The 13,289-nt window shown below is 37.4% G+C and overlaps 1 protein-coding gene across 7 annotated transcripts in view; it reads right to left on the bottom strand.

The window, feature by feature from the left end:
- Positions 1–13,106, bottom strand: part of LOC100183466 (spectrin beta chain, non-erythrocytic 1) — a 37,869-nt gene extending 24,763 nt beyond the window's left edge. For 2 of the 7 annotated variants that reach the window (XM_018811258.2, XM_026833685.1), the window contains exons 1-6: positions 12,981–13,106; positions 12,627–12,690; positions 7,479–7,577; positions 7,214–7,414; positions 6,647–6,819; positions 6,136–6,308 (exon numbers count right to left, since the gene is read on the bottom strand). In XM_018811258.2, coding sequence (XP_018666803.1) covers positions 6,136–6,308; positions 6,647–6,819; positions 7,214–7,414; positions 7,479–7,577; positions 12,627–12,671 — 691 coding nt within the window. In that variant the 5' untranslated portion in view covers positions 12,672–12,690; positions 12,981–13,106. Of the gene's footprint in view, positions 1–1,172; positions 1,497–6,135; positions 6,309–6,646; positions 6,820–7,213; positions 7,415–7,478; positions 7,578–12,626; positions 12,691–12,980 lie in introns of those variants that run through there. The other 5 variants (XM_026833684.1, XM_018811261.2, XM_026833688.1 and 2 more) reach the window with 5 other exon arrangements.
- Between the last annotated feature and the right edge of the window lie 183 nt (positions 13,107–13,289).

The raw sequence follows: 13,289 nt of genomic DNA, 5'->3' as shown, positions 1-13,289 counted from the left end.
TGCATACAACTAATGTAACTTTCTATCATTTCAAGTCATGTCGTGATACAGGTTAATATATCTCACAGATTTCTACATTGTTTTTACCAGTAAACAACTATAAAACTTTTTTCTTTGTATGGTCACTTACGTGGGGGACATAAAAGAGCAGTTCATATATTATGGCCTAATCACGTTTTATAGTATGCAGTAAATTCGGCAGTTAAGTAGCCATGCATAATTCAGTATCTTTACAACCAATTAGTTGTTCTGTCAATATAAACGCCTTTCACTATGAAGATTAATCGGCGACAATTAGTACGTCACAAATTTAAACGTAATTGATTACATTAGCTCCTGCACAGGTGCGGGAATAAGGTATATGTTTAAATTATAAACGACTGCCTAAACCAGGCGGTATAATTCCCGCCGAAAAGCAAGTATTACGTCATCTGTTGGGGTAAGGGTCGCCCAGTCTATTGTCGTCGGCTGTTACTTATTAACCAGAGCAAACACTCTAATATCAGCGCGATAACGTGACGAAACGAGCTGTTCTTTCCCAATGTTAAAACGTGGCCAAAATCGATGCTGTGTGTTTTGTAATCGCTCTGTCTGACGCAACTTTCAAAATACGAAATATATATTGCGCTGATTACAAAATATACCCACACTGCTACTGTTTACAATTTGTGTTAATTGAAATTATATTCAGCAGTGAACATTTTCGCATACAACTTCGTCATATGTGTAGTTTAAATTCTGACTACGCAAAACACGTAACGCCCTGATTAAATCAATGTAGAGTTCAATCAGGAACGTTCTACGAACGGGCTTGCTGTTAATTATCAAGGGCGATTAATTCAATCTCGACCAAAGGGATTAATAAATTGATCAACGATAGGAGAGTGAATATACATCGTACGTGACCGAGACCGGTTTAAACTGCTTTGTCCCTACTCGTTCTCAGTTTAAGACGTAATACATGTATACGAAATGAGGCATAGTTTATATCCGTTTTACAATCAAATCCGTAGATTCAATCGTAAGGGTATTTTCAGACATTGGCAACTTTAAAGCTGCCGTACTACCTATATGTATTGCTTTCTACAAGGCAAACAGGCACTCGTGTATTCGATTCGGTTCTGTGGTCGGGAAGAACACTCCTGTCTGACAACTGACATCCCTTTGTTTACCTTTGAGTTGTTTTATACGACCGTCAGCCGCCGCGTAGTTGTATGTGGCTGTCCCGGGGTCCACAAACACGTGACTACCGCTACGGGGTCGGGTGGGGTTGCTGAAACTTGATCTTCGGGGTGATGTTGGGGCACTATCGTCATCCCCGGAGGAAGAGATTGATCGGATGGAAGAATCTCTTCTTGACATGATGATGCGTTATATGTCCGATGGTAAAATCCGAAATCCTTAGTATTTCTTTGCAGGTAAAATACAGTTCTTTAAATCCAGATCACCAAGCATTATACTAGACTTACGGGAAAGCTAGAACACGTAATTGTTAGGACTTATGCTTAAAACTCAAAAACGGTCAGTGACAATAGTTACACTAGTAATGACAGGGCTATGTCAGTAATCTGGGAAAGTTTATAAAAGTGGGTGCATCGTGCCTACAAAGTAGAGTGGGCAATGGTGGGGAGAGCTATCACAACAAAGTTGTTTAAACACTGCCTGTATACGCGGGAATTTTTAGCGTTGAGTAAAATTTTTCGCATTTTTTTGGACGCCGGTAAATGCGATACCTCAAGGCAGGTGAACAACGTAATAATACAGATTACACTTGTTCACTTCCGTAACACAAAACTGCGGCATATGTTTCGTTATGTTTAAAATCCGCTTCGAACGTTTTATTTTATGTAACGCCTGTGTGGTCGGTCAGAGGGCCTTGATCATGGAAACTGAGAACGAAACGGCGAGGCAGCGAAGAGCTACTCAAGTGCAAGCTGAGCAGCCGTGTTCTACTCTTGTCTATGCTTAACCACTCGCGCCGAAGTACCATTGGCTGGGTTAGAATCACTACTCTTATATGCAACTGCAATAACCTAGCAATGGGTAAGGCGTTGTAGAAGTTTAATTACAGGCGACTACGTTGGCCAATATAGCGCCGAAAGCTAATTTATCAAAACACTCAGTGGTTCCACAAGTACCCACACAGGAAGAACCCATGGTAACTATACTTTGTACTTGGAAATGAACATGCTCTCCTAAGACGCACTATATTATGCTGACAATTAACTACGAGCTTGAATAATAGATTAACAACAAACATAACGTACCTGTCCTAAATAAAAGATAATGCATCTGAAACTGAGTCTAAAAATGACACTCGACGGTTTAAGAGACCGCATAGCTTTACAACTGGTTACTGGTGTTGTTAGGCAGCGGTATTAACGAAAGAATCGATCACAAATCGAAGGGCGCGCTACGAAACGTACACAGGCGAGCAGGGTGCCGGCACACACGCACGAAATTAGCGACAAAGGGTACGACGGCGACACCTTCGCGGGACAATAGGCAGAGCACAAAACAAATAGAAGCTGGGAGCAAAATAGTTGAATTTCTGTGTTGTTGCTTATCCCAGCACACAGTACTCGAAGCAACAATGGGTGCATTGCGATTGCAAAGCTACTGTGGTGGAACGTTGTTGGGTTTATTTACACCGGGCATTTGTCCAGACTCTGCGGTATTTAAACGATTCATCGATGGAAAGATAAAGTTTAAGTCGGGCCTGAGCTTTGTAGGGTGGATGAAAAGAGTTTTGCTCTACGAGGCTTCGAATAAAATGCACCAGACATACCGACGACGCAGGTAATCTCAAATGAAATTTCATCATAGGTGTAATCTCAGTGTAAGACCAAAAGGTTATTGATTGCCGGTTTTATGCCGAGTACTAAAGATGCTGATGCCCAGTATCGCATGCTGTATACTACAATTTTGGTAAAACCCATTTCCGGCGCTAAACCAACTGGATTTTTAAATTAACACATGTGTATCGTAATGGCAAATTGCGCAGAACCATGCATTTGCCCGTATATTACTTTTCAACATGCGAGGGATATAGAATAACGGTGGCGACGTTGGTTTTATTTTAAAAGGGGATTAATTCCGTTTTCTGTTTCAGGAGATGGAAAATTGGAAAACGTTCCATGTGCCTGATTTCAGACACTGTATAGTTTACAGTATCTAGCGTAGGCTATACGATACAGTGTATACGAATCATACGATATGGATATAGGTTGGTGAAAAATAAAATAAATTTTAATCACGAAAAAAACGCAATCTTTCCTGTAGTAAAACCCTCATGTTAACAAATATAAGAACGACTTGCTATCCTGAATTTGGTAAGCGATTCGTCAACAAAAACTTTTTTCTGGCAAAAAAAACGCTGGAGTGGCTATGCTGTATTTGTGGCTTATACCTGACACACCTGTTGTACGCGACTGTACAGAGCCGGTAAACGTAATTACAAAGCACCCGTTCACGTATCGTGCTCCGCGTTGGTGATTGACTTATTCAAGCGCACGTAGCGTGACCTATACGAAAAAAACGCGGCAACAAAAGGTGGCACGTCACTGTGGTTCGATTCACTGTTGTGGTGTAAACCACTTTACTTTTGCGCCGATTTTGGGTGTAGTGAATGAACACAGAAGCTAGTGGGAGAAAGCGTATTTAGGATTCCAAACTAAAAGCGGACGGAGGGTCCAGCACGTTCCAATAGTTCGATATTCCTACCATTTCAGTGAACGGCCACTTTGGGAGACTCGCGACAGATCGAAATATTGATTGTCCTCGGAAACAGAGCGGTGTACAAATAGTGACAATTGATATGCTGTGGCCGAAACACACGTCGTTGCCAGAAACGAAATAAAATCGACTGTAAAATACACAACTAGGTCGTATGACGATATTCCGGTGTGAGGTGGTCGGATTTACGCAGTGATAGCGTTTACGGTAAAACTGTAAAATCATTTTCTCCTATTTCCAAGCGCCCATAAAAACTCACTACTTAACTGAGAGACGCATAATTAAATTCAGACTTTGCTCCTGGACTCCTGGACCAAGCTAGCACGAAGAGCGAGCTGCACAATACTGACAATTACACTCCGGAGCATGAGAACTGTACGTGGATACGACCGCAGAGCAGTAACTGTGTATACAGGGTCGATGTTTGCGATCTTTTCCGCTAATTGGAAGATCTCTGACGTTAATTATTACCACGGTTTAACACATCTTGCCCACAGCGTTGCGATTTTTTTAAAGCTGAAATAATATATTAGGAACAGAACCAATAAAATAGCTTGAAAGCTACAGGTATATACATGCTGCTATCATTCACTGCTTTTACTAGGCAATCCAGTAAATTATCATTTTTAAATAAAATTTACGACTGCCTGTGCTATATCACAAAACACTTTTCCACTGCTACGTGCTGTAAAAACTCAAACACTGCAATAACAGCCCTTTGTGGACGCTTTTTTTTCAATCAATAAACCACAACTTTCTATCACTAAGCTCGCCTGTCGCAGGTGCCATTATTATTCACGGCGTATGTTGGAACTATATTACGTGTTATGGCTCCTCAATTAAGACGCCTATTCTGTCGGGTTGGGCATTAAGTTTTAATCATTAACTTCGGTGCTCGATAACTGGTTACTCGATAAGAGCGGTTTTCAAACAATAGCAAAGTAAACAAAGATACACTCTGCAGGCTGCGTGTGTTGGTGAATCGGCAAGCGGAAAATATTAACGGGAATATGCGAATTAAGTCAAGCGAAAATAAATCGATCAATATGGGTACATGTACTAGTACTAGTACTACATACAATTTAAGCAACGAAAAAAAAACGATGCACTTTGGACAGTCGAGACGTGAAGAACTTGTTGATCTGTACTGACATCTAGCGGTTACGAAAAAACGCAGCATATTCTTGGTAATTAAATACGACACAGAGGCACTAGACCGTATGTGGTCAAGTGTAAATCAAGTCTACTTGTGTAATTATACACTTAAATAACCACTGAAGTATACGGTAGTCAAGTACGCTTACCTACACCATGTTTTGTTGAGTCAGTTAAATTATAGAGCTGTGCTATTACTTATTTGGTTCTAATTATAGCACCACTGAGATTTTAGGCATAATGGTCAATACCATTACAAAAATAACAGAACATATGTAATCATGTATACCACAATTGAATAAACGTTTTAGTATTACACACTTTAGTATTTGAGCGGAAGATTCGTATTTTATGCAGCTAACAGTTTGTATGTGTATTTAGGCTTGAAATATATTTCAAACTACGCTGTACAATTATTGTATTAAATATAGATCGTCTGTAATCTCAGTGACATGCCATTTTGCTCATAGCTGCTTATTATGTATATAGCCCTTTATAGAATAAAAACCAATTTAGACTCCCAGCAGGTGCAGACTAACGATGATTTAATTACAATAGACTAATATTCTTTAGAATTACTTCCTGCAAGTTGGTTATACAAGTAGCAATCAAAACTGATTATGTTAGGTGCTTGAATTAGAGCTAACATCAGTACGGTATAGACCTTTCTAACAAGCTAATCCAAAATACATCAATAATTCAATGAATACAGATTCAAAGGCAGCATTTGCTTATTAACAATTTATGATCAACTACAAAAAATTGATGCGCATGGAAGTACAAAATTAATGCTGACTATTTTAAACTACAACAAACTGTATATTTCATCTTAGGTATAATAAAATATTATTTCATATTCGACTTTTCATACACTTGACTGAAGAGATTGAAACGCTAACAGTGACTGCTGTCAATTCAGTTGTCCCAGTGTTAAGTGGTTATAAGTACTAAGCACACAAAGGGGTGTTCCATGAAACAACAGGATAAAGAGCAATATACATCAAATAATACTGACGAAAATCACATACAACTCTTATATCGTAGCATGGGAGAAGACAAGACACCTTTAGCACATATTATCCAAATTTTTTATGTATAAGTCATACGGATACGATTGTATAATTCCTTGAATGATCTTTGTTTACTACTAAATGGGACAAGAAAAACTCAGAAATAGAATGAAGGGGTCCATCTTCTCCCACTCTACTATATACAACCAATCGAAAACTTGTACATACAACACACCTGCAAGAGCCTTTATCCTGGATCGCTCAAAGAGGCGGGCAGAGCTGTTATCGAGATCCGTCTCCTCTTCTTCAAATTCCACATCTTCCCAGCGTTTATCGATGAACTCTTCCATGTCGTAACTCTCATCTTCTCCGTTGTCTGTTGTAGATGTTCTTTGGACTGCTGGTTGGCTGAATGATCAGATTAGAAAAAATATTTTTTGAAAAGATTGACATTTTAAAACCATTATTTAGGCCAGCAATTTTATGTATATTTGTTAAGCATTTCTTAAGCTTCAGACCAGGTACATGTTGAACGCAACAACAATCTTACTAAACAATAAAATTCAGATAAGTTGAACACTGTACAGGGACGTAAACTGTTACAAATAATTTCCAGAGTAACTCACAATTAAAAATAAACCAATAATAAATATATATGTGTGTGTGTATTTTTACAACAAAAAAACACAATACATATTTGAAACAAATAGCAAACCAATTATCGTAAAACAATTTGGTAATCTTACACTGCAGCATGAGCAGAGGTGATCTCAAATTTTCTTCCATGATGAACTTCTCCTGCCATGGTTGATTGCTCCTCTGCTTCTACACTTACAGCTAGGTTGTTGTTAAAGTTATCTGGACTTGATTGGCACTTCAGTACAGCCTCGTTATCCAGACGATCAGCGTACAAGGACTTCTGATAAAAATACAAAGTTTCTATTCAGGTTTTAAGACATATCGGAATAAAAGAATGTAATTTATTTATAGTCGCATGGCAGAGCAATGACAGTCATTAATTTGTAACATAGGTTTTCTGTTTCTTACACCTCATGTCTGCTTAATATTTACCACTCGTGTAACCTCGTGGGTAATTATTTGAAGCATAATATTCAATACCGCCATTAAAAAAGAATAGCAACAGCTTAATATGTAATCTTAAAGATAGTCAACTCATGTGTGTAGATGTTATTTAAATAAATGCCTTTGACAAGACCAAAATAGAATTCAAATTACCACTTCAGAAAAATTTAAACAAAAAGGACATGAATAAAAATAAGTCTCCTGGCTGTGCCACTGTATATCTCACTCACCTGAGTTTGATTTGGATCCAGCGAAACGGCACTAGATGTGGAAGTTGACCCAGATCGATGAACAACCTTCGTTATTTCACCTTGTTTAACCAAAACTTGCTCTGTGATAACTCTTTGCTGCCTAACAGTGGTGGTTTGCGTGTGAAACTGACGCACAGTCGAAGAATCGTTTCCAAGAATTTGCTGATTCGAAACTTGGATCTAAATGAACTTAATTTGTAAGAAAAACCACCTTTAAACTGAGGTGTCACTCAAAGCTACTCACTGTTTGGTAAGTTGTGCTCGGTTCACCTTTTACTACATGATAGGTTGTTGTGGTTTCAATATTTCCTTCCTTATCTAAGATAGTACTCGATTCCTGCTCCTGAAATTTGAAAATATTAAAAATGTTCCCATAGTAAGCCATTCCAGTAAATTGGATAATGGCAAAGTTCACACACAACATGACGCACAATTACAATATAATATTTCAGCGCTTTTTCCACAGTAATACTAGTAGTTTGCACTGCTAAGAGCATTGTAACTTGTAAGTAAGCTTTAGAACTTGACAGTTTTTTGCATGGAAGCGGCGGCGCTAAGCAGAGCTGATTAACCAGCTGTTATTTATTGTATAAGCCAACATGTTAGTACTGTAGTTATCACTTAAAGAGGTGTTAGCTGCTTTATTAGCAAACATTGACTTATTGACCTCAGACAAACTTGATGATGTAGCCATAGGAAGGAAAAGGGTTATATATAATAATTCTTTTGTAACATGACCTATATTATAAGCTATATAATACTTCTAATATAGTTAAACCATTACCCAATACAGCCATGCAGATGCATACATAATCCATTACAGAAACAAACATTTATATCACCAATAAACATTAAACATTACCCATGGTCAACAAAACATTTGTAAATCAACAAAACTAGGCCAACTACAAAAAAAATAATAGTGGTAAACAAAGGAATCTAATTGGCCTTTTTAATTAATGGAGCAGTAACTGAAGAAGCATTGCTTTGCTGGCCTGGTTAAGAAACAGAAATGCCAACTGCTGTAAATAATGTTGTTCTCTAGGGAGGTGTAACTAGTTTTATTAGATTTACTATTATATTACTATCATGAACCATATCACCTTATTGTATGGCAACTGTGACAGGAATATTATAATATAATGTCAATGTGTAATTGTAATGCTATTAAAAGGGTTTCATTCTGGGAAAACAGTCTTCAAATAAAAGCTGTTAAATGCATTTTATAGGAAAGTTCTCATTATTAAACTGAAATATATATTAAAGTGTTTGAATACATGCCAAAACAAAGCCTTTATATATATACACTGGGAAAGTTTTAACAACGCTTTAGCAACTGTGGACTCGATGGATTGACACGTCATAATACACGCGAGTTCAACTAAGTTCAAAACTAGAATGGCCGCCCAACTGGAGTGTTTCAATAGTTTGAAACGAGATTGCTGCTTAGACTGCACCGTATACGCTTGAGTGGCATTTTGCATGACGTTAGTTATAATACGCGACTGTTTAAATTGAACGGTGGATTGGTGTTTATAGGAGTTACGCACAAAATCAACACTCTACTTCCAGACAAACCAAGCTAATTCAATTACGGCAAACTCGCTGGCAACTGGCTATATATGACTTAAAACGAACGATAAACATTCGTCACGTCGCGTATTTAATAATTTAATTTGGAAATGAAGGTTGCTATAACGGTAGCTCGGTAGGAATTGCGGGCTACATTAGATGGTTTTGTTTGCGAACAAAATGCCTGATCGAGATTCGAGATTATTTGGTGCTAACAGCTGCACGGATTCGTGGCTTTGTAAAGATTTCGAACGGCTTAAAAGAATCTTCAAAGCAAAACAGCTTGAAAGGTCTTGGCCGATTATATTTATCCAATTGTTTTCCAATACCTCAGAGCTCAGATATCAGGCCGGTTTCGTTATTGCGCTATGCCTATGGCGAGAGTATCGCCTATGCACGCACGAGCAAATGATCCATAGCAGTTTGTCGACACGCATTCATCAATATTTCAGGCATTCCACGCTGATGGTGATTCAATACATAGTTTCGGAGTGTCTCTCTTGGGGCTGGAGTAATGTTGTAGACGGCGTTGCTTGGCGTTTAACACAAGAATCCTTACATACAGCATACTTAAACCATTGTTAAAGTGTACTTCACTACTTCGGTGTTTGGAATTTCGAATTAACAATAAATGAATGCATCCAATCGCTGTCTATTGTTTAAATCTTCCTTTAGCGTTCAAATACGTGCACCGTGCATTACTAAAATATATGATAAAAGCTGTCCAAACACGTGATGTCCATTCAGAAAGCGATATTTTAATCGTTTTAATGCATTAACATTGTGTACTTCAATTGCTTTCATATTATCTATTAGTACTATGTTTCTAAAATGCACTTGAACCGACAGTTAGTCGCACTCGGATAACTTCTTTTCTTGTGGTCAGGTGTATTGAGTTGTGCACGTTTTACGCTTCAGTGCCGAGGTAAACAAGTGCTGTGTTACAGCTTCGGGAACGAATTTTGAATCGTCTTGAATTGAAGTTTATGGCTTATGGGATCGTATTCGTCGTCACCACAACACAGCCGGGAGTTTGAAATAATAAAACGCACACACGGCTTATCAAACTAAACGATTGTACTAGTTTACAACATTTTTTGTCGAATTGCAAATTTCGACAAACATTTTGTTCTGCCATTAATATTAAAAAACAGCGCCTTACGAATTTAAAACTTCATAAAAAAATACGGCAAGCAATTTGTTCCTTACAGAATAACAATTACCGAACGTAATTGTGTTTTATACTTAGTAACGCTAGCGTAATTGGAGTTACTTTTGCGAAACATGAATGTATACAAAGTTGGAATCTTAAAAATTTAAGGATCTATCTTTAACGTTGACTTCAGTTAAGGCCTGGGATTTCCACGATCAGACAACTTATCATTACGTGACCTTCTTATCTAAGTCAAAGGGTGAATAATGAACGGTAAAGCCACACAAGAAACAAAACACAGGGAGCTTTTAAGGTATCTTAACAATTAACACCATAAAATTCTGGGAGAACAAAATTACACTCTGTCAGATCGTATTAGGAACTAGCGTAAAGGGCGTTTAAACTGGCATTGGATAGCGATAAAACACGAATTAAATGTGACTGTTTTTACTGTGTAGCTTCATACATATTGTATTTAATATTTATATTATATCAAATCAACTAAAAACCTAGTAAAATGTGACGGTTTTTGGCTGCCAATTTAGCCCGAATTCATTATTGTACATTATGACACAGTTGGAACAAGAAAAAACGTTTCGTTTGGTCTATTGTTGTTGAGCATCGATCTCACATCAAGTTACGTCACCGATAAAGTGAAGTGGGGGTCACGTGAGAGGCCTGCATTATTCATAATGCGTACAGCAAGGCAGTGGGAGTGGAATGCTATGCACGATAATGCCAAGTTCGAAATTCGACTTGTGAATGAAGGCGAAGGGCACGACTCATTTTGGCATGCTTTATATGACAACGGATATTATAATATAATACAAGAATATGTATTACACACATATGACATAACGTCTGGTCGTAGTGCAAGTTACAAATTATTTCTCTGTGGCATTAAATCCAAACAACATACTGCGTTTGGTGGACCACAAAAAGCAATGAATATTGAAACGACCGATGGCAAATATTTGCTAAAGCTTCTTCATATGTAAAGCTATTAGATTCCGTTTGCTGACTCTCCAACAACGTGGACAGAAAGTTATGGAAAGGGATGTAATACCACGGTATTTACAGATGGCAGAGCTGGACATGTCCTATATATAATGGGCAAAGCCTGGAATGCTACTTGCGGTAATTTTAAAGACTATTTTTAAGATATGACCGACCGTCGGGAATGTTAAATTGGGACACTGGCGCGTGCAGGATACGTTTTACCGACGATTGAATATAATTTGGACAATAAATAGGACGATTTATACACACTCGACGATAGATAAAGTGGTGTTGAAATGGATTTAAATCTGGTTTAAAATAATGGATTCGTCCAATGCACATCAAGGCGGTGTTTGCACCGCAAACAAACACTGAGTTTAACTGCCTTGAGCAATTCTTCGCTTCGATTCCCCGCAAAGCAAGCAACTGAAATTTGGAATTGATCGCAGGCAAATATACGCACCCTATACAGCGGAAACAATCTTGACTCGCGTGTTTGAAGGTAACGAACGTGTTTGAACTATACGAAATTGACATTCATCGTATGAAACCGGTCTAGCTTAACTGATGGGCTTGATACTGTAAGCAGCGACACGGACGTTGTTTTGTGATATTTTGACGTGAATAGGGCTGCCGGTTACCGTGTTATCTCGCAAGGCGTAACCGCAATGGCGAACACATATAGTTTGCTGGAAATCCTTTTTCCGACAGACCAGGAAGCAATAGGAATTTGTATACGTTTAAGAAGCAAATTTTTTCATTGCAAATCATTGATTAATATTGTAAAAATGACCGCTATTGCCAGTTTATAAGCAACCAAGTAGAAATCCAACTTTGTCAAATTGAAACTAATCATGCAGTAGACAGGAATATAATGTTTATAGAACAGCCTATACCAGCTGAGGCATCAAGGTTGTACTTTCAAAGACAATTAAGGATCTTTTCCCGAAGGATCAAGGCTAAATATCATATACATGACATTTGGAGAACACTTTGTGCAGCTTAAACTGGCTTCCACTCCCATGCCAATACAGGAAGTCATCTAACTTTAATGACACCTGCTTTCGTTGTGGACCACACCATGCTTTACATTCAAATGCAGTCCACCATAAAATGAAGGCCTTGAAAGTTATGGATAAGTTGTGTTGAAGCTGACACGCATAGAGTCATTTAGAGTGAATTCAATAAGGACCCCACCCAGTCTTAACATTTAACTATGGTAACAAACTAATAATTCGAATCCCTTCTACAATTTTAATGAAATTTGGTTTTAAATAAGTTTGTGATGCTCTACAAGAAATCAAAATAAGATAATAAAGTACTTTGTACGAAAAACTTTCATAGGGCACACTAACAATACAACACTGAACAGTAACAAATGTAAAGTGAATATAAATTTTTAAATACCCAAATATCATATCCTGCAAAGCAGTTTAAAATATACCTTTTAGCCTCTAACTAGTCTGAGCATTTATATTATAGGTCTACTATGTAAAAAAAACACCAAAAACCGGTTAGTTCAAAAATGTCTACCATTATTACAGCCTATCCATTGCTATATTAGTATAGCGAAACTAGTAGGATGATGACAAACACTAAATGACGCTACACACACCGACAATGAGCACTTACAAGCATGACACCAATAGAAATCACATTATTACTCACAAGTTCTGAATTATACTGCTCATTCTCAACCAAGGAGACAGACATTTTTGCTGCTCCTGTTTTTCTGGTCATGCCAGCAATTAAATTTGGTGATAAATTTGTATTTAAAATTATTTACATATAAAAGATAGTTTTGTAACTTAACCAACAAACACAATATTTAGGGTAAATTTTAATTATATACATAAGAAACAAAACTAAAAAAAGAAAATAACTTATTTTATATTCAATTTTTTTTTTTAAATAAATATATACATATATTAGTATTATGTGTAGTGTACCTAGATTTTATTACAAGTATATATGGCAAAAATCTAACGATTTACTACAACTCACAATATACATATATATTACCTTTAGGGCTGCTTGAGATATATTTCCGTACCAAGTATCCCAAATATAAATCTGAATCCACAGATGACGTTAACCCAGCAAGTTTAAAATGAAGTTGCCTAAGGGGTAAGTCGTATTCAAAACAAGATTTCACGCACGTGAGAGTTTAATAATAGAAATGTTGAGGCAGAAACTAGTGTACTATTACGCCCTACGGCACTTGGTTAATCACGCATACGAAGACCAATACACGGTTATTTATTGGATAAACATGAGTTCTGTCGTATTATTAATTTTTTTTCGGAGTAAAAACAAAAAAATGCTTTTAAA

Source organism: Ciona intestinalis, chromosome 3 (genome assembly GCF_000224145.3).
Source record: "Ciona intestinalis chromosome 3, KH, whole genome shotgun sequence".
NCBI classification, from domain to species: Eukaryota; Metazoa; Chordata; class Ascidiacea; order Phlebobranchia; family Cionidae; genus Ciona; species Ciona intestinalis.
Note: the sequence above shows the minus strand (reverse complement) of the source record. Positions and strands in the feature narration are given on the sequence as shown.